This window comes from Sebastes fasciatus, chromosome 14 (genome assembly GCF_043250625.1).
Source record: "Sebastes fasciatus isolate fSebFas1 chromosome 14, fSebFas1.pri, whole genome shotgun sequence".
In the NCBI taxonomy this organism is placed as follows: Eukaryota; Metazoa; Chordata; class Actinopteri; order Perciformes; family Sebastidae; genus Sebastes; species Sebastes fasciatus.
The window spans coordinates 29909401-29931147 of NC_133808.1; the positions used below are offsets into that span (position 1 = coordinate 29909401).

At 40.8% G+C, this 21747-nt stretch overlaps 1 protein-coding gene across 1 annotated transcript in view; it reads left to right on the forward strand.

Annotated features, from left to right (window-relative positions):
• The window catches only part of man1a2 (mannosidase, alpha, class 1A, member 2), a 166576-nt gene that overhangs the window by 30309 nt on the left and 114520 nt on the right, over nucleotides 1–21747 (forward strand). The window contains exon 3 of the mRNA XM_074657812.1: nucleotides 4387–4648. Coding sequence (XP_074513913.1) covers nucleotides 4387–4648 — 262 coding nt within the window. The remainder of the gene's footprint in view (nucleotides 1–4386; nucleotides 4649–21747) is intronic.

The following is a 21747-nucleotide window of genomic DNA, read 5'->3' on the forward strand; positions in this document are numbered from 1 at the left end:
TGAGTTGGGATATGAATATTTATGAGTGGTTTCCAGGGCGATGTTGCGTAACTCGGAAGCTGTTTATTTTGGTCTCTGTTGGCCCCACATTCAGCGTCATGATAGAATTATAAAATGGATGCACATTGTGTTGTGTGAAAGATAATTAGTATAAAACGTCTGTCTCTCTGTTTCCTGTTTGTCTTGCGCATTCATTTCTGCGTCTCGTCGGCTTGGTGTCACAGTCTCAGTTCTTTATCTCACATTGTATTTCCTCATTATTCTACATATCTTTTACACATTCTTGTTGCTGCTCACGCACTGTGACAGACAGGTGAAATGAGCTGGGCTTACTCCGTCTCTTGCTCAGTGCATGCTGGGGAAGGCTTCAGCCCCAATTGAACCTGAACAGGATAAGCAGTAATAGCAAATGGATGGTTGATGCATGCTGATCACACATCGTCTCTTCCGGCTCTCTTCCTCTGGTGGCCCGTTCTTTGTCCTACATAATCTTCTCTCCACTTCTTATACATCATTTTCTCAGTTTTTATCTCTTTACTGCTTCCTCTCTGCTCTTCTTGCTGCTTTACTCTTAGTCCTTTTACTCTATTATATTCTGCAAAATCAGACATACAGTCACTGTTACAGCAGTGGTACATGCACTCACACACACATACACTCCTGCATTCACACTAGTGTTGTCACGATACTGGAATTTCTAACTTCGATATGACACCTTGAAAAATATCGATTTTTGATACCACGGGCAAAAATTGACATAACATTGAATGCATGAAATTTGTATTAAAAGACAAGTATAACAAGCTATAACATGACAATAACAACTTTTCTTTTCTTGGCTAGTAGCAGAAAAACATCAGAATGACTGTAGTAAACATCAACAATTAGTAAAACGTTTTATTATTGAACGTAACTCTAAAGAAATCTAGTTGTAGTCTCGTAAATAGTGACCCTGCAAGATCCGCAGTCTTTGCAAAATATTTTAGTCTGTGACTAAAAACTCTGAGACTAAAGACACATTGTCTTTATATGTGAGAGGGGGGCAGACTTTAGTCTTTTAAAAGTCTTTTCAAAGTCTCCTAGTGTATGGTAGGGATTAGTTTCATGTCTTATCTACAACAGCTTCCGTGCATGAACACCTTTACTTTCAGTTGATAAACTCCCCGTACAGTCATCTGAAGGCGTCAGTCATGCTAAATCACATGCACCTGTTATTCAACTACTTCTTTTTCATGTTTGCTCCGGTGACGTTGGCTCAGGCTGCACCATATAGGCTAGTCTTATCATACCAGGTCTACAATAAACACATCTGCTCCAATGTAGGCTGACTCGCACCTCTCACTCTACCGCTACCTCCCTCCTACCTTTTCTTCTGATCAGCAGTAATTTTAGACTGTGTATGGATGTACACGTGTGCATGTAAAACACGTTAGCAGAGGGCAAAATATATAAATCCAGTACAGGAAAAAAGCCTTGATGAAAACAAGAATCCACACAGGCTAAGAGCAGGATGATAAAAGTTGAGTAAATAGATAATAATAAGTATGCACATGCATAACACATTGTAATTTTGCCTATTTTGTCACAATTTGTAGAGAAACTGAAGGTGGGATTGCACCTACAGTTTCTTTGGTCTTGCCATACCACATAGTTGAAATGTACAGGTATTTATTTCTCTGGTCTACATGCCAGCCCAGAAAACATTAACACATATTTAATAACATAAGCGCCTACAAAACCATCTGTTTTAATTCTTTTTTTAAATTGGATTATATCGCATTCTTACGCCTAACAACCTGTTCTCTTGGAAGAGGACCGGGATTCACATACATCTCAAATCCATTAATGGGTACAGTCTGAGTTAAAACATGCACACTCACATCCTCAGTATTGTTTTCTCAGAGATGTTGAGCTGTGTTTCTCTGTGGAGGCTCGCAGCTTTGCAGCTGAGTCCACACGGATCACAGCAGGTCGACGGTTCCTCCCACATTTCCTGTGTTTATCACACAGAAGGTCATTAATAAACAGGCTCACGTGTTCGCACTCAGATGACACACTCGGTTAGTTTCAAGATTTCTCATGTTTCTTGTACTCTGCAACTCACATCTAACACATTTTATGTTGTACATATTGGTCCTTGATATTTCACAGTAAGGGTAATTTTGGAGCTGACAACTTCAGCAATACAACAGGGTTGATGAGAACTTTAGGGACTGACTAGGGACTGTCGAGGGAAATTAATCTTCTGTTTGTGTCCCCAGTTTCTTTCTTCCCTGTTCAGTTCATATCATGTAGATGTTTGGTCATTTAGTGTGTTGCCTTTTGCACGAGATCAAACACACGTTAACACTTGAAGGCGCAAATAAATGTCAGCTTCACTGACATCGACAAAACAAAAGCCATGTTAACATTCATGTCCTTCCACCCACGCTGCACCCGTCTCCTGAATGGCATTAATACAAAAGGTATGACCTATACATGTAATGATGGTTAGTTAAAGGTGCTGTATACAGTACAAAAAGATGTGTACTCTAATATTTGTGTCTTCAACAGACATGGGGTGATATACCCAGCCTCCCTGCCCTTCAGCAAGCTCATCAACCTGGAGCACAGCTGACATTGGGCCTCATGCAGGAAGCCACATAAGAACACATTTCCTCTTAGTTTTGTTCATTTCCACAATTTTTTCTTATTTTTTAGTACCCATCTCATTTCTTCTCTTAGTTAAGAGAACATTTTACTTGTGGTCGAAAGCACTCTAACCAAGATAAGAGAAAAACATCTTGTTTTCACAGTCCACAAATTGTTTGTCCAAGGCAATGAAACATACGTTTTTAAATTTGAGGAACATTAAAAAGCACATGAATATCATATGTTTACTTTGTTTAAGTTTATTTAACAGTACCTCAATTTCACTACTACTGGAGTTCTTCTTCTACTTACAGCATTTTTTTGTTAGTGGCATCTCTCCAATTCTTGGGCATGTGCACAACACCTGCCCTTATGTAGTGTTTTAGGGCGTTACCCAAGCTAATACCTGCCCTTGCATTGTGTTTAAAGGGTATTACCTATGCTAATATCTTTCCTTATATAGTGGTTAAAGGGCATTACCTATGCTAATACCTTCCCTTAGTTTTTAAGGGGCATTACCTATGCTAATACCGGCCCTTAAATAGTGTTTAAGGGGCGTAACCTATGCTAATGCCTGCCCTTATATCGTTTTGAAAGGGCGTTACCTTTGCTAATACCGGCCCTTAGTGTTTAAGGGGCGTTACCTATGCTAATACCGGCCCTTAGTGTTTAAGGGGTGTTACCTTTGCGCATACCTGCCCTTATATAGTGTTTAAGGGGTGTTACCTATGCTAATACCTTTCCTTATATAGTGTTTAGGGGCATTGCCTGCCTATGCTTATAGTAAACAATCGGCCACATGCCTACAATTTATGATCAATTATGATTAATTTATGATCCAGTGGGATTCATCATTCAGCACACCTGAGTAAGAGCAGATTTGGATGGTTATGAACATTTGGTGCATCTGGAGATGACTTCTCTTATTTTTTTCTCTTAACAGAAAATGAAGAGAATAAATAAGAGAAGTTTAAGAGAATGTTTTCTGCATGAGGCCCGTTGTGTATTATTTGTTATACGCCCACATAACAGCCAAGCAAGATGGAAAGCTGATTTTTAAACCTTTCTTCCCTTCAGTAACGGCAGAAGAACCGTACAGCGTCGTCGCCCTCCTGTCACCTTTTGCTTCAGCATCCCGCTGCGTTTGTTTTTCATTACTGACCCACATCCTCATGGGGTAGAGCTGTGTCAACATCCTGGGGCTTGTTACCATCATGTGAACCCAGAGATGATGTTTCTCATTCTGGAACTTGTGGCCTTCTCATTGTGTTCTTCAACACCTGTCCTATTTCCTGGAGCAGACACAATTGCAGAGTAGTGGGATGGGGGTGGGGGAGTTGGTTTCCCATTAGAGACTGATGGTTTTATCTTTTCCATAATGATCAGAATTAGATGTGGTTTATTGTGGAGTGACCTCCTCTACTAACATCATAGACCTTCAGGGTAAAAAATTGGCAGAGGTGCTATTTCACACAGCAAACACATGTAACATTTCCTTGTTTTCATCTCCAACACAGTCTATCATCTATTCCCCAGTGGTACCATGTCTGTCTCAAAGTTCATATTTAATTAATTTAAAAACCCCGCTGCACACCTTTCTTCCCCAAAACAGTCAGACTTGTTTAAAATAACTCTTTGATGGTTCACCCGGGGAAGACTAGCAACCGCTTTGTGGAAGCTATTGGGGTTCTAAACAAAGAATATAATAATAACAGTAATAAACTTACCTCCTGTCTTTTTACCTGCCTCCTACAGGGAGGAGGAGGAGAGCCTGCGGGACAAGATTCGGGCAGACCACGAGCGAGCACTGCAGGAGGCCAAGGAGAAGCTGAGAAAGTCCCGTGAGGAGCTGCAGGCTGAGATTCAGACGGAGAAGAATAAAGTGGTGGAGAACCTGAAAAAGAAGGATGCGGGGCCTAAACCTCTGCCACCCGTCCCAATGCCCAAAGTGGTCGGCGTCAGTGATGGTGAGCCACCAGAGCCCGACGCCAAAGAGAAACGAGACAAGATCAGAGAGGTAAGATAACCAGTTTTTTATTTACTTCTGTGGTGTCATTTTGGACCGCGTACACGGTAACCAGGCATTCTTTCTAACAGCCAGCAGGGGGCGACTCCTCTGGTTGCAAAAAGAAGTCTGATTGTATGGAAGTCTATGAGAAAATGAGTCTACTTCTCACTTGATTTATTACCTCAGTAAACATTGTAAACATGAGTTTAGGGTCTCAATCTCTAGTTTCAAGTCTTCTTCAATACAGCCTGATGTTCATTTAATAAATTATGGTCCCATTTAGAGTCAAATAGACCATAAAGCAGGAGATGCTTCAGGGCGGGGCTACCTTGTGATTGAGAGGGTCGCTACCACGGCGTTGTCCGGTCTGGGAGTTGTCCGTGTTTTCGTCTTAGAACTTAAAAAATGTCTTATTCAGCGTTCAGTTGTACTTAGCTCCACCCTCTCGTGTCACTTCTGGTTGCAAAAAAACAAAATGGTGACAGCCAAAATCCCCAACTCAAGGCTTCAAAACCGTAGTCCACAAACCAATGGGTGACGTCACGGTGATTACGTCCACTTCTTCTATACCGTCTATGATATGAACCCATCATGGGATTGACGCAGGTTATTTCACTGCTTCTTACTGATGGGGTCGGCTACACACTCCAGGGACTCGTATTAGTATGAGTGCAGCAAGAGCAGTCAAACACTGTGATAAAACTGCACTTACACTAAAACTGCAAATCATAGCTGTAGCCAGCTCCTGATATAAATATAATTTATTATTGTCAGTAAATCTATCAGTATCTGCTATCTATTATCATATAATAAGGACCTCTTCTTTTGGCGTACTACTCATCTGAACTGTAGAGCTTTTAAATCTTTAAACTCCGCATCCTTATTTACATATCTGCACGTTGAGCAAAATATCTAATGAGGGAAACTGATGAGAACTAATGGCTTTTATTAGAAAGAAAGTGCCGCTAATACTTTGTGGATTTCATGAGAAAAGTGCCATTGATATTTTGTACATTCAGTATAATAGGGCTGGAACGATTCACCTATCTCCCAATTTTATACTTTCACGATACTTGAGTGTCGATTCGATATGTATTGTGATTTTTAAGTATTGCGATTTTATTGAGATTTGTTAACTTTTATAACACTAGACCATGGGAAAAAGTTGAATCATACACTTCTAGGGACTTTTACTTTAGAAAATCTCTAAATGAATACAGTAAAAATGTTTGATTTCCAGCATGTATGTAGTCAGAGATGTCCTGAAGTCAAATATATCTGTCATTATCAGGAGTTATTTATTAAAATCTTTGCAGCAACCCAGAATAAAGACATTTCCCTCACAAATTAGTGGTATTTTCTTTTTAATTTATAAGGGACATGTAATGTTTTGTACTTTTGGTGAATTTAATCCAATCGATCTTAAATCCATATAATATTTTGTATATACAGTTCCCTTTGTTAACACCTTATTTTGAAAACCGGACATAGTCACTTGTGTCTACTTGCTCTAACTTCTCCAAGGTGGTCTCTAGCTCTGCCGTCAGCTCCGCTCTCTTTATCCATCCATGGTCAGCTCCATCGGGGCCGTTTCAATGCATTTAACATAAATGTCAGTATATGGGTGCTCTACATTCGTAGCGTTGGCCCGTTTGACCACGGAGATGAGAGTGACGGCTGGCTCCACCGCACGTTACTGTGATACGATAACGTTTCCTGTCCGTGACAGAGTTAGCGTGCCGCTTTAACCGTGATGTCTAGCTCTGCCTTTCCTGACAATGTGTGAAACCCAAAGTGTTTCCATCCTTTACTGGATGTGTAGTGTTTACCACTTTGGGTTTAACATGTGAGGGTGCAGGTCGTACCCACGCAGACCCTCCGCCATTTTTTTACTTTCTCGTTTCGGCTCACTGTGGTTTGTTTTGGTTGACGGATACGGAACGGATATGACGTCACAAGTAATAACTTCCTTCTACGTCCGCATAGACTCAAATGAAGCAAATGTATGGATTCTGGCATGAAGAAGTCTATTTCAAAATCGTGATACATAGGTGAATCGATTCCCCCCCCCCCCTAACCCCAGTACATATAACAGCATGAGACATGTAGGAATCTCAGGATTTGGGGCATTAGTCCACTGTGATAGTTTGCCAAACATCAGTGCCATCAGCTCCCCATTCCCATTTCATTCTATGAAGGCCATTTTACAATAAAGTGGGGTGGAAACTTGTTGCCACACAGTTGGTGAAATATAAATCCCAGCATGTGTGTGTGTGTGAGGGCCAGTTTGAGCTTCACTGTACTGTACGTCTGAATTGTGCTGTCTGTCTCGGCGCCAGCTTTTATTGAAGGCAACGGCGAGCCAGACGGACCGTGCCTGCGCTGAATGCAGATGGTGCTATCTGGTCCCGCTCTCTATAGACGCTCGGCCAACCCCAGCCTATCGCCCTCTCGCTGCTCCTGTCCTTCCTTTCTCTCTCTCCCCCCTGCAAGTTCTCCTGCATAATTACCTCATATCGTCTCTCTTGAAACAGCACTTGGAGTCAGAACACTCGCCGCGCATGGGAGCTGGCCCATTCACTCCAAACCCGCCTTTGTCTGTAAATGCCCCTTTTGTTCCCTTCATAATTACCATTCAGAGAGAATGCCATACACTCCCAAATGAGCAAGAACGTAGCAGCTGTATGGGCTACTGCACAGTACAGCACACTCCCCTTCTCCTGATTGCCTTGTGGTTCCAAGGAGAAATCATAATCGCACACTGGCACACAATTGTGACTAAAGACTGGAGCTTTCTTTCTCTTTTTTTTAAAACGCTGGCTACAGGCAGACGTTTGGCCTGCATTTCGATGCTGTAAAGTCCAGGGAGGAGTATCAGCATCCATCTTCTTGTCATCATTTATGTTTCATGTAGACAGTAAGATGTAATTCAGACAGTGGTAGTTGTTGAGCCAGTCTGTTAGCACATTACTTTCCATTATACCATCTGTCTGACACTGTTTTAGGGTTATTTTGGTTCTGTTACAAATGTGGCCTCGTGCACAGCTCATCACTGTGAAGGATCAATGATTTGCTTCTAGTTATAATGATTGGAGTGGGGTTGAATGATCAATTTAGATTATTTCTTAATTTTTTCTAGCTGTGAAGGCGGTTTTGTAGATGTGTGGTGGCGCTGCCATTAAATAACAGCAACAAACACACTACATGTAGCAACACTGTTTAACAAAATGATGGAACAAATTGTACTTCTTTCAAAGTGCAAATTAAAAGTCAGCCAACTCAAAATAAACCTTTCACACAGGCTATCAACTCTTCTTCTCTTTAAATATATGTAGTGATTTCAGTTATTGATTTTGACTGTGCAGAGCTGTTGCCACATTTTTGACAAGTTCTTCATATTAATTAGAAAATCCATATCGAGTCCACAGTTATTATTCGTAAGCAGTGTTGCATTGTGTTTTTGCTTCTGTTGGTTTAGTTTTTTGTCATGTCTATTCATTGTTTAAAGATAGTATTTCTGCACAGTAGCAGATAAAGATCAGGCTACACTAATATTGACAGTATTATACTGTTTGTAGAATTATATTTCAGTGGTGGCTGCCTAGGATGTTTTTCCGACTCGTGTGATCCAAACATTTCCAATAACTCCAGATTGTTGTAAAGTCCAGAAGTCAAAATTTATAGAAAAAAAATCCAAAATATTCCCCAAATTATTCCAAAATTCACAACATGTTTTTATCTAACAAAATATTCAGTTTCGATCCATATTTGTTGGCGTTTAGCCTTTCAAAAACTAAACTTTCCCTGTGGTCAAAAAACTGTTTGCATGCACCGGTATTAACGCGGCGGTCTTGCAGCAATCTAACAGAACTATAAGTTACATTTACATAACAACAAATCTATTTTCTTCCATCTTTTAGGGTGAGGACGTCATACAATATGACGACAGAGAGTCGAATCATCATTCGAAAACCCCAAAAATGACATTTGGTAGACCTCTACTGTTGGCTGAGTTGTGCCAAAACATTTTGAAGTTGAAGGAAGATTTTTTTTTTCAAATTGAGGTGTGATCCAAAATATGTTAACCTTGAGTAGATGGTACAAAGACATATACTTGCACGAAGTGAAGACTAGAGGTATTTTTCTTATTTCCCAATATTTGATTCTCGGAAACTGAATGAAATGAATCTTGATCTTGTGATCAGTAGTTATGAGTCTTAATAACATTATTTCATGACACCTTTGCGTCTCTATATCAGCATCTTTTTAGTCTTCATCTGCACTGGGATTTGTAAATGAAATAACTGCTGGTTGCTGGTTAACCGTGGAGAGAAATCAGAGAAATCAGCAGGATACATTTGCTGCTCTGTGGACCAGTCATGCCACTCCGGCCCCTTTGTTCCTCCAGAAATAGAAATGACCGCTTTTATGCCTTCCGAATACATATTTCATAGACTGTACAGCACACAAAAAACCTTCCTTTTTCCTCCACTTCCAGCTCTGTGCTCTTTTGCTATTCTGCTAATTACGCGACCCGACCATTAGTGCCCATTAAACCTTCGTCTGGAGATGGAGAGAGCTTTAGGGCAATAAAAGAAAAGGAATGGAATTAATTTGACTATTAACCGTTCCAATACTATTCACCTGTCACATCATGAAGCATGGCTGGCCCAGAGCTGTTGAAACAAGCTGGCTGCTGCAGTTAATGGGCCGTGGTACAAAGGCAGAGTTCACTTTCAATAAGGTTTGTTCATCAATAACGTTGGAAAAACACTAGTTAGTCTAGACCATTTGTAGAGTCGGTAATGCAGGAATCAAAGGAGTGTTTAATCTAATGAGAGAAGGTAATGCTTTCCTCAGGTTTTCATTACTTTTCAATGGAGAATTCTTAATATAACTTCATTGTTTATGCTCTATCCTCTCTTGTCTATTTGAGTCCAGCATGCTTTGTCCCTGCTTCAGGATAAATGCATAACCTCTTGAAGTTAGAAGCTAGATTGCTTATTGAAAAACACTCAACTGATGCGTCAGTGTCTTTTTGTATTTTGTCGAAACTGTTTTGACATTTTTGTAGGATATAAGTGATCGGTTGATCATCTTTAAAAGAAAGTACCGACATTATAGGTTAAGAGAATCCACACAAAAGAGTAGAGAAGTAGGTTTCACCAACAGATCCAGAGGCCTTCAGTAATGTGATTCCAGTGATCATACTTGCTTACTCTGCATCTTATATGAACTTCCATGCACTGTTGCACACAACAGGCACGTTGATAAATCTAAAGATACAGTTTAAGAGTAAGCTCTTCTCTAAATACGCTTGCTTAATGTGCAGTCTTTTTCCTATTTAAAGGCAGGGTTGACGATGTTCTCCAGTCTCCACTATTTGTTATATTGGTTGAAATGGTCTTTACACCCCGACAGCGATCCATTACTGATGAGCTCTGAAAAAGGACCGGAAAAGAGCCGTCATCTGTAGCTGCTGTAATCCTGTAAAAACGTCTACCAATCACTGCCTCGAGGTCCGCCTGGAAAGAACCAATCAGATGCCTCCCTGCCTCCCTTCCATGTTAAAAAACGATGTCAAAAATGTATTATGCAAACTCTCTCCGACGTTGGCTGGTCAGGTATATTTCCTCAAGCTCTAGGTGACCAGCTGACCAGCTCTAGGTCAGCTTGGAAACCCCGGGGTAAAGTTGGCACGTTGCAGCCCTCCTGGCCTGGATCTCGTTGCTTAGTGCTCGCTGTGCAACTGTCAATCAGGACGGGCTGTCCTCAGTGTCTGCAGTGATGTCGGCAAACCGCTCGACCCATCTTACGCTTTGCGGGTGTGACTTTTTTGCCATATCATCACCATTCATATCTATTCAATTCAGCACCTCGATGCCCAGGCAACACAGACAGCTACAGCTTGATGAGAGGCCAGAGACTGCCTGCTATTTTCTATCTGTATGCGTGAATGCAGCGTAAGAAAGGAGGACCCCCCCTCTTCAGAAACTCAAACATCCTTAATGATGTATTGCAGGGAGATGACGCAGACTGCCTTCGACTGATAGCTGATCGGTAATTGCAGTGCAGAATCACCACAGACTTGAAAACAAAGAGGAGACTCTCAGATCTCAGTCTCGTGGCCTACTTTGGCTCGTCGGGAATCGGTACAATGTTCAAAGGGCCGTGAAACTGTCTGCCGACTTGGCTCGCCAATCACTCAGCTGTGACTGTTGAGTGATAAGCAAAAGATTACTGATTTGTAGCTGGCGTTGGAGAGAGAGAGAGCACGGGTGTCTCCCTACAGAGAGCTATGGACTGTGGCTGTAAAGCTCAGATAAATCGATGGCCAAAGCAGACCTCTTTAAGTGCGATCTAAATGGTGCTGCTATCCGGATGTATTGGCCCATAAAGACACAGCGAAGGTTTCCAATGGATACGTGGAATATCTGCAGAGATGGGCAGTGCCTATCCCCTCCTACATCTACTTAACTCTCTTTTTCTCTCTAGCATCCTCTCTCCCTCTCTCACTCCCTCTCTCCGATGCCTTGACAGTGCTTGGCAGATGGCCTTGTGTGTTGATTGCACACCAGGCCCATACAGTATGAGTGTGAGCGTTTGTAGCACAATCGCCTCCGGGGTAGGGCACAGCTCAGCTTTCATCATTCCCCTGCACTCTGTCTCTTTTTAATTCTCCCCCCTCTCTTGCCTTTTCTCCTATCTTTGTATTTAACCCTTTCTCTCCCTCTCGCTTGCTCTTCGTCGTGTCACTCTTTTCAATTTTCTTTCATGTTTTATTCCTAAGTATCTCTTTCTCACCATCCCCTCCTTCTCTTGCTCTCTGCAGCAGTCTCCTCCCTCAAGTCTCTCTTAGGGTTGTCAAAATGGGCCAAAAAATGGTGTTTGAATATTTGTTCTAAAGAAGCACATAGGTTCGGACTATCAATTAAAATATTTAATAGAGATTAATCACGATTGTCCATAGTTAATCCTGATTAATCGCAAATTTTGTATCTGTTCAAAATGTACCTTAAAGGGAGATTTGTCAAGTATTTAATACTCTTATCAACATGGTATCAACAAATATGCTTTCCTTATGCAAATGTATATATATATATTTATTATTAAACAATGACAGATATTGTCCAGAAACCCTCACAGGTACTGCATTTAGCATAAAACAATATGCTCCAATCATAACAATGCAAACTGCAGCCCAACAGGCAACAACAGCTGTCAGTGTGTCAGTGTGCTGACTTGACTATGACTTGCCCCAAACTGCATGTGATTATCATAAAGTGGGCATGTCTGTAAAGGGGAGACTCGTGGGTACCCATAGAACCCATTTACATTCACATATCTGGAGGTCAGAGGTCAAGGGACCCCTTTGAAAATGGCCATGACAGTTTTTCCTCACCAAAATTTAGTGTAAGTTTGGAGCGTTATTTAACCTCCTTCACGACAAGCTAGTATGACATGGTTGGTACCGATGGATTCATCAGGTTTTCTAGATTTATATGATGCCAATATCTTTACTCTTAAAACTGAGCCCGCTACAACCTAAAAACCAAGTTGTATTAATGCCTTAAAGAAATTAGTGGCGTTAAAACGCGTTATTATCACGTTAGCTGTGACGGCTGCAGTGAGACATTTAGAGCTGAACTTTTGTCGGATGCCCTGTTTCTATTTATTCCTGTCGCTTGCTTTGAAATCGCCGCAATGGCCGACGTGTGGCTGATTGGTGAAGTTGAAATGAGGGAGTTATCTGATACGATACCTCCTGCCGTCACGGTCGTTATTCCTCTTTCAGCTTGACCTAACGTTTTATTTCTTTTTCAGTTAATGAAAGTGACGTTGTGTGACTCCCGTCTTGCGATGCATTCAGTGCGCGCGAGGCAGACAGCCGCGGTACTGCTGCTTTTTGTTTCTCTTTCACAATTGAATATTCATTTTCATATTCAAATATCTGTAGTTGTTTTTTTTAGCTATTCAAATATATACAAATTTAGAATATTCGTTGTCAGCCTTAGTAAGCTCAGTGTCATTTGGCAGACTTCCTCATCCAGCCACAGTTACAAGGCTCATAAGATCATCTGTTTTCATAAGGATTGCTGTATTGATTTGTGCTGAACAATGAGCACTTCTCATCCGCAGAAAACACAGAATGTAAAAGGTTGGAAATGTTACATCCTTTCCCCGGCTTTGTGTTGTTATTGTTGTTTATATGTTTTACGTCCTTTTGAACATGGATTGTGGCCTCGGCCTCAAATGATTTTTTTTTGTGAGGCAATCATGTTTGGTCGTGTCATGCTTGATGGTCTCTTGTAAGCCAGCCTTTCATACCATGTGGAGGAACCAGAGGTGACATTTGACAACCAATCCCTTCTGCAGAAGCCATTATATAGTTCTATACATTATGTATGATGCTATATGTCAACTGGGCTCCCAGCGGCTAAATGTATTCCTGAATACAGGTATTAACCTTTTAAGAAAGTGGACTTCTATAATGTGATCTATCCAGCGGGTTTGCATTTTTCACATTAGAGGTAAGATTACAGTAATGCTGCGTTCATGTCATATTGTTCAGGCCGTAATTAAGAGCAGCTCAGAGAGAAAAAAATGTCATATCAGAGCTGCAACGATTAATCGATTAGTTGTCAACTATTAAATTAATCAGCTACTGTTTTGATAATCGATTGATCGGTTTGACAAGTCTAAGTTCTCTGATTCCAGCTTCTTAAATGTGAATGTTTTCTGGTTTATTTTCTCCTCTGTGACAGTAAACTGAATATCTTTGAGTTGTGGACAAAACAAGACATTTGAGGACGTCATCTTGGGCTTTGGGAAACACTGATCCACATTTTTCGCCATTTTCTGACATTTTATAGACCAAACAACTAATCGATTAATCAAGAAAACAATCAACAAAGGCGCCAGGGGTCTGCGGCGATGTCGACAACCCACCCGACCCGTCTTGAAACACGGACCAAGGAGTCTAACGCACGCACGAGTCAGAGTGTACAAGCAAAACCCTGTGGCGCAATGAAAGTGAGGGCCGGTGCGCGCCGGCTGAGGTGGGATCTCGGCCCAGCGGGGTCGGGCGCACCACCGTAAAGTGGTATTGGTGCCGTTGTATCGGAGCCGTTTTGCGAGTACAAGTATGAGTATATGAAAACAGTATCGGACCCGATACCTGATACTGGTATCGGTATCGGTGCATCCATAGTTAGTTGCAGCCCTAAACTACAGTAAAACTACAACAAAGCCACCATCACTGGCATTTACATCTAAACGACACACAATATTAACGCTAAAACAATAAATTCAGATAATTAAAATGTTTGTTTGTATTTGGTTTCACTCGTTAACAAACCGCCATAAATAGGTAACACAACAAAAGTAGCTAATAGGCTATTTAAATGGCGTGACTACAAGGTTAACAGTGGAGGTAAACATCTTGGAATAATGCATGAACAGCTGGAGGAACTGTCTGCAGGTGTCCTCTTTCTTCCCCAGTCTGCACCTGCTGCCTGAATGCAGCATTAGGGCATTGTTAGCGAGTGTTACTCATATAAACCATATCACAAATAATCAAAAGAATTATTGATAAGGTTCAGAGCCATAATGAGAGACAACTTTAAGCAGAGCTTTTGTGAGATCATCCAGAGACAGCCGGAGAGAAATTGAACAAAAGTTCAGAAAGAATAAGGAAACACAAGGAGCTGGAAAGTAGAGCACATAGATCTCAAGAACGCAAACAGTTTTTTTGAAGGCTATTGTCCTGAACTTTTCAAGCTTGTTGTGAAACTGATTCAAAGGGCTGAGCACGTCTTCTGCAGTCTTATCAAGTTACGATCTGTACCTGTCCTATTAATCACACTTTTGTTTTTTTAACCCTCTTATCTTATTTGACGGATAGAAAACTTGAAAGGCAGTTACACTTTTAACGTCACATTCTTCACAAAGTCTTGACCAATTATGTTCCTAAATGGTTTTCCTTTTTGCTCCATTATGTGACTTTTCTCTTCTCAACATTAAAGTGAACCTCAGCTGCCTTACTGTATTAAATCATCTCTCTCTGCTGTATCTTTATCCATCTTAAATATAGGAACGTACTCCTTCCTTTCCCAGCTCTTTTCATAGTATTTCCATCCCTAGTCTTTCTCAATTACATGGCCATTCTAGGGTGACGGGGATATTATTTACAGCTGGTGTCAAGTATCCTGTCACTCAGACTTTTGATACACCTGCCAATGTAATGCAATCCAATGCAACTACACCACAAACTACTGCCTAAAAAACGATATAAAAGTGTCACCAGAGGCCCCACGATACCATATTATCACGATTTTAGACATTTTGTGATATGCTGAGTATTGTGATAAGATATATTGAGATATATTGAGATTTATTACCTTTTTTTCTACTGCAAATTATGCAGTTTGTCTACATCTGTTTTATCCAATAAGATAGTTTTCACTCTGTATCATATCTTGAGGTCAGAGGTCAGAGGTCAAGGGACCCCTTAGGTTGTCAGTTTTTCTTCGTCAAAGTTTAGCGTAACTTTGGAGCGTTATTTAACGTTCTTCATGATAAGCTAACGTGACATGGTTGGTACCAATGGATTCCTTAGGTTTTCATCAGGTTTCATGAAACCAGTATCTTCACTCTAGCTTTAACACTGATCCCATTACAACCTCTGAAAGACAGAATAGCGGTCGGGTCCGCTGGCGGGCTTTTGCATTGTTGAAGAGGTTTATAGTTTATATAATGAAAGATCGATACTTGGCATCCGTGATACAATATTGCCGCACATAATATTGTGTTACTAAGCTTTATCAATGTTTTCCCTTACGCCTAATAAATAATACTGGAGCTCCCATTAACGTCATGGATTACACTTGTTAAGTAAAATGACTTGTCTTCCTCAGCTGACTTGCATCTTTCCTCCATTACAAGGAGGAACGTTTCTTTCCGGCATGAGGGAGACTATGAGACTTTGCTGTGGATGCACCTCAGTGCACGCTAACAGTGATGCTGCTTCTGGGCTGATGCCAGATCAGTCTTATAACTGTAAATGTGTATGTGCACAGTCATTTATTGAGCTCAGTCTTTCTTTATTTTCTACAATTTCTCAACCCGGCGTTGAGAGTGTAGCTGTCAGACGGCAGCAGTTCTCTGTAAGCACAAACTGCAGCAGCATTAACCGACAGTTAATCACTGACAAACTAAGTAAAGTGCTATGATTATTCTCATATTCCAGAGGAAGACGCAATCTAAATAATTAGTTAATAACGTGTTAACACAAATTTTGTTTTTACGCCACTAATTTCTTTAACGCAATTATGCAACTTGCGATTTTTAGGTTGTAGCGGGTTCAGTTTCAAAGCTAGAGTGAAGATACTGGTATCATATGAAACTAGAAAACCTAATGAATACATTGGTACCAACCATGTCATACTGGCATGGCCATTTTCAAAGGGGTCCCTTGACCTCTGACCTCCAGATATGTGAATGAAAATGGGTTCTATGTGTACCCACGAGTCTCCCCTTTACAGACATGCCCACTTTATGATAATCACATGCAGTTTGGGGCAAGTCATAATCAAGTCAGCACACTGACACACTGACAGCTGTTGTTGCCTGTTGGGCTGCAGTTTGCATTGTTATGATTTGAGCATATACGTTTTGAGTATTAAATACTTGACAAATCTCCCTTTAAGGTACATTTTGAACAGATACAAAATATTAAAATGAACTTTATACATAGACTTTTGAACCCAATACAATTCTTTAACCCCTTATGAATGATTTGTTATTTGTTTGTTTATACCTTTTGAGATATCTGATAGTAGGACAGATCTATCAGCTAAATCTAAAAGATTCAGTGTTTGACTGGAGAACTGGTGGTAGATTCCTTTACTTGGTGCAAGGCAGAGAGCATCTCAGTCGTTTTAAGTACAGGAGAGGCGTAATGAGCCTCAACAATTAGAGTTCAGGTGATGGAGAGAGAGAGAGACAGAGGACAGGATCACCTTACAATGTCTCTCTGTCCCTCTGGGCTGCCGTCGCACAAGAACAGCTCTATCTCCAGCTTTGTTTCTTTTTCAACCACTCGTACAACAGATTAAATTAAACCAGGGCCGTCCTTTCATCCGCCTGGATCAATGAGCGAGATCACAGAACTGACAGCGAGATGTCTTATCTTCCCTGTTTGCAAAATGTCTATCTGTGTATGCAAGTGTGCACCTGAGTGTGAGCATGTGTGTCTGTATATCAGGAATTAATGGGATGTTCTGCCTGACAGCTTTTGTCATGTTAACTGTGCAGCGCTGCAAGAGATATAGTAAAAAGCAACCCGCATGCAAGGGCATCGTAGATCAAGCTATATATTTTCTCTCTCTCTTTCTCTCAATAGGCAGGCAGAAAACATTTTTATGCTTTCAATAATTCTGACGTTACAGAATTGGCTGTCAGAGAGCCAGGTGGAGGAGCTGCTATGTGGGAATGAGTTTCTGCAGATCCTCAGGGACCCAACAGAAACGTTGCATGTGTGTGTTTTAATATTTGATGTGCTATGGACGTACAGTATGTGAGGGAGTGAAATTAAATGAAGCCAAAACTATGTTAAAAGTAAAACGTTTTATTTCAATACTTTTTTAACTTTAGTGCAACATGAATTTAGATGTTTATTCAGGAGTTCACTTTGCGTGCGCTGCATTTCAATGTGAACAGGTTGATGACTCAACGATTGCCTTGCCATGTGCTTTCTTGCTCTAAAAAGAACCCCATTTTTTTTCCCTTTTGAATAAGCAGAACAAAACTGACTTTGAATGAATCCCAGCCTCCAACCCTTTTTTATTCATTTTCATCTGTTCAAGGACCCCTGTTGCAGAAAATGTTGCTCTCAAGCAAAAAAAAGCAACTGACAACTAAAGTTATTGAAATGCTTTGAATCGTGAAATAGTATTTCTTCAGTTCACGAGATGCTCCTGGTCAGTCTCTTCTCCAGCTTTTTTACACTCTCAATAACAGTGCTCTCAAAAAATGATATTTTTATGCAGTTCTGTGCTGATTGCAGACTTGTTGCCTTTGACAATGATTGTGTGTGATTGGCGCTGTCTTTCCATGCAAAAAGTATGTTGTTTGCATGGCATTTGCTATTTGCATATACTTAGTAAGAGAGGGGCGACAACATCAGGAAAACCCCTGAAATCAGCAGTGTGGGAGTATTTTGGATAATGCACATGTTCAATTTACAAAACATGTTAAGCACATTCAAACTGCCAAAACATCCTCAAGTTCACCATCCATTCTTGCTCAAGTTGAAGTGGTAATCTAAGTCAAGGGGAAATTATATTTTTTCCAACATTTGTAAATATAATTTCATGCAGGGTCCCTATTTTTTCGTGGAACAAAAGAAATGTGAAAAGACATATTAAAACTTAAAATGATTAAATAATTGTTTCTTAGTTTGAGAAAGTGAATAGAGACAATAGCATATGTACAAAAACAATTTGTTCCCACCTCAAGCTAATGTAAGATAAAATAATATGATCTTTATTAGTCCCACAGCGGGGAAACTTGCAGTGTTAAGGCATTTCCACACCAAGGCCGTATTTTTTTTGTCCGAAATTGTCAGATGTTTAAAAGTAAATACATCCTCATGTCGTGTCAACCACATTTAAGCACCAACTCCGAAACTTTCGTCCGTCATTAAAGTTTCAAAACAAGTTTGGTTTTCTGCGTTTTTTTTTGCATCTGTCAAAAAGGCAAAAGAGGGTTGTTTGACCACTCAGAGCCACCGTCCGTGCAAATGTCATCATCCAAAATGGCATCTGATAAACATTCACTCCGTCTCCCAGCACAAAGCACTTTACCATAAAGAAATACAAGTATACAGAGATGCTGAATTTAAAGATAGATCGTGGCAGGTGGTTGCAGAACAGCTTGGAATCAGGGATGGTTGCACAACAAAGGATAGCCTCTTGCTAATGTCAGTCATTCGTTAGCCCCGTACGGGACTAACGCTATCCAATGCACCCACGTTATTAATCCAGTTTTGTCTTGTATTGCTAATTTTTTTCCAAACGAATATAATAATAAAACACATCGGATTCAGTGCAAGGTTTCTGTGCGTAACGTTTTCTAACGAAAAAAACAGACTTTGTGTTCAAAACAGATATAAAAGTAAAGATGTCATATAAATAAGTAAGTAAACAGTATTTAAGATAACAGTAAAATTAGTAAGTAATTAAGTAAACTGTATTGGTCAATATCTTAAAAACATTTCTGATAAAACCACTCAAAGCAACAGGATGCACTCAGTGATACCAGTGATGTACATGAACCCAGAATTCACTTTATATGTATGATGACTCATCCTCTACCTTTCAAATTGGCTCACTGGGAAAATATCTTATTTTAGTTTGCAAAGTAATTGTGTGATCTCATTTTACACAGAGATGGATTGGATGAGTCATTTCTACCATATTCAGCTGAGATAAACAGAATGGAGGGATGTGGTTTGAAACCCTTAAAGACGGCGTAGATTCTTTGATGACCAGAGAACATCGATATACGCTGCGCTACCGGCAATATACATTCTTTCGCATAATGCTCGGAGACATCTGCCACAAAACACCGCTGTTTAAGGGGAGAGAGTCCACAAACTTAAAACTTAAACTTAATAAAAAACAACTTAAACTTAAATGTGACTTTGAGGTACGTCGACACTCGCACACCTCGGCCGAAGCTTCAAATACTCGCTATTGACTGCTACTGAAGCTCCGGAGCCCAAAATATGGTCTTCGGGAGAGCCCTAAAATCACATGTACTTCAACATACACTCCTTTTTTATTGTTTTCATACAGTTTTTTGCAAATGTATTATTAACCCCTGATGATCCGCCTCAAAAATACAATTTGAATCCACTGTAACCATAACATGGTCCTGCTCACTGATATGAATTTCATCCACTATAGCAGGGATAAAGATAGATACCGATTAAATTGTGCCTCCTGCAAAGCACAGTTAAAGATATTTATTTGATCCAGAAACTGATAGAAGTGACATCATGATGGGAGTAGCGATAGATTTGTTTGTAGGTTTCATATCTTCCAGCGCTGTGTGTCATTATCTGTTTGAACTCCTGGCTGTGGAACTGAGGAGAAACAGCCTATCTAGACTCTTTTACTGTCTCCATTTCACGGGGAATTTATTGCCACCCTCTTGCCTAAGTGCCATGAATGTATTTACTGCAAGAAGAAATTCAGATGTCACACTCTCGCCACCCTCGTGCATCTTCTGAGAGGCCTTTCCGTTAAGCCAGATAGGAAGCCTCCATGGGGTGAGTTGGAAGGAGATGAGAGAGACGAGGGCGGGCGGACGGGCGCTTTAAATCAGTCAAACTGACTCTGGAGGTCACTCGGAGCGGCAAATAACTCCAGCTCAGCTCTTCAGCTCCCCAAACCTCCAAAAACTTCTCACTGTGTGCCTCTTCTGTAGGAGCTAAGCTGATTTTTAAATTTTTTTTTCAAACAATGGCGAAAGTAATGGCCTTGCTCTCTCAGCCGCTGGCTCGAAGGGGATTTATGAATATTTCACTGCCCTGTGGATGTGTGTGTCCGTACATTGTAATTTTCTGTGTGTGTATGAGGCACATCAGGGATAAGGGTGCATGAATCACGGCTGTTGGTCCTTTGGGGAAAGAGATGGCTGGGAGCAGATTGTGCTTCTTCTCCAGAACAGGCAGTAAGCAGACAATTGGTTGCCATTGTGAAGGTCACGGCTCCTAATAGACTGTGCAATCTTGTTGGACATCAAGAGGGAGGGCAACCTGTCTGAAAAAAGTTAGCTGATTTTATTTTAAAGGTATATTAAAGATCTGTGCATAAAATATATGCAAAAAAAACTATTTAAATTTGCACTAATGCACAATTTTCAGCCTGTTCTCAGTCAACGCACCGGGCTTTCCATTTTTTAAAATGTAAACCCAACCACGACAACAGTTAACGCTCAAGGATACTGCTGTGGTGATGTAGTTTAAAGAGTCCAACTAACACAAGGCTTTCATCCAGGAGACCTCTGTTTGTGTCCTGTGCATTCAGTGACAGTTTGACGTTATCATCAGCTTTTCTTTTGTGTCACATGCATCACAATGTCAAGTCATATTTTTGTTGTTGTTTTCCTAAACCTAACTAAGTGGTTTTGTTGCCTAAACCTAAGCAAGTGTTTTTGTTTAATTCACAACCTTAAACACGTGTGTGCTGCGACCAAAAAGTGACGCCAAGGGGTCTGACAAAGCGTCAGCATGTGACGAATCAAAGGACTGGCCGATGTTGATCGTAGTGTTAACTTTTCCTGGCAGTGCTCAGAAGGCACAGGAGAGACACCGCAGTTTTGGTCTTCTGGACCGGAGTCGATAAGGTTACTCGCTCCAGAGTTAACCCCCGTCACTTCAACACTAGTTTTCGCCCGACATCGGTCACATTCCTGTTTTGCAAGACGGGCTTCACTTGATATAACTTTGTTTTTTTTGTGCTTCCATAGAGTTTGTGTTGGAGTCTGAGTGATGGTGGGGGCTGGTCGATGTTGGCGTAGTGCGCTTGACGTCACATCCGTTAGAAAATGGGCCCGGGTTCTTCACATTAAAAGCAGTCTGATAGAAGAAACCCAGAACGTCACAGAAGGTCTTATTTTTTAGGTTAGGTTACAACCTGTTCACACATTGGCAATAAAAAACGCTTTATACATGTAGAAAGTTACATAAAGTTCCTTGAATGAAGCCTGCGTTGAGTGTTTACCACAGGTTGAGTGTTGTGTTTGTCCCTGGGAGCATTAAGCATCGAGAGATTTCAGCAAAGCATCAGTAAATATACAACCTATCTCACGCTGGCACATTATTGCACCATTCTGGCAGACTTTTAAATCAGACTGCACTTTTGGACTGCATTTGGACATTTTTGGAACCAATGAAATGGAAATAAAAACAAATGTTTTCGGTGGGCCGGCCAAAGAAATTCATCAAATGAGAAACGCTGTTGCCTTCCTCATAAAAACCCAGCACCATATTTGAGGCTTCACTTTTCGCTCTCAAAGCTCGTCAGTCGATGGGGAGAGGG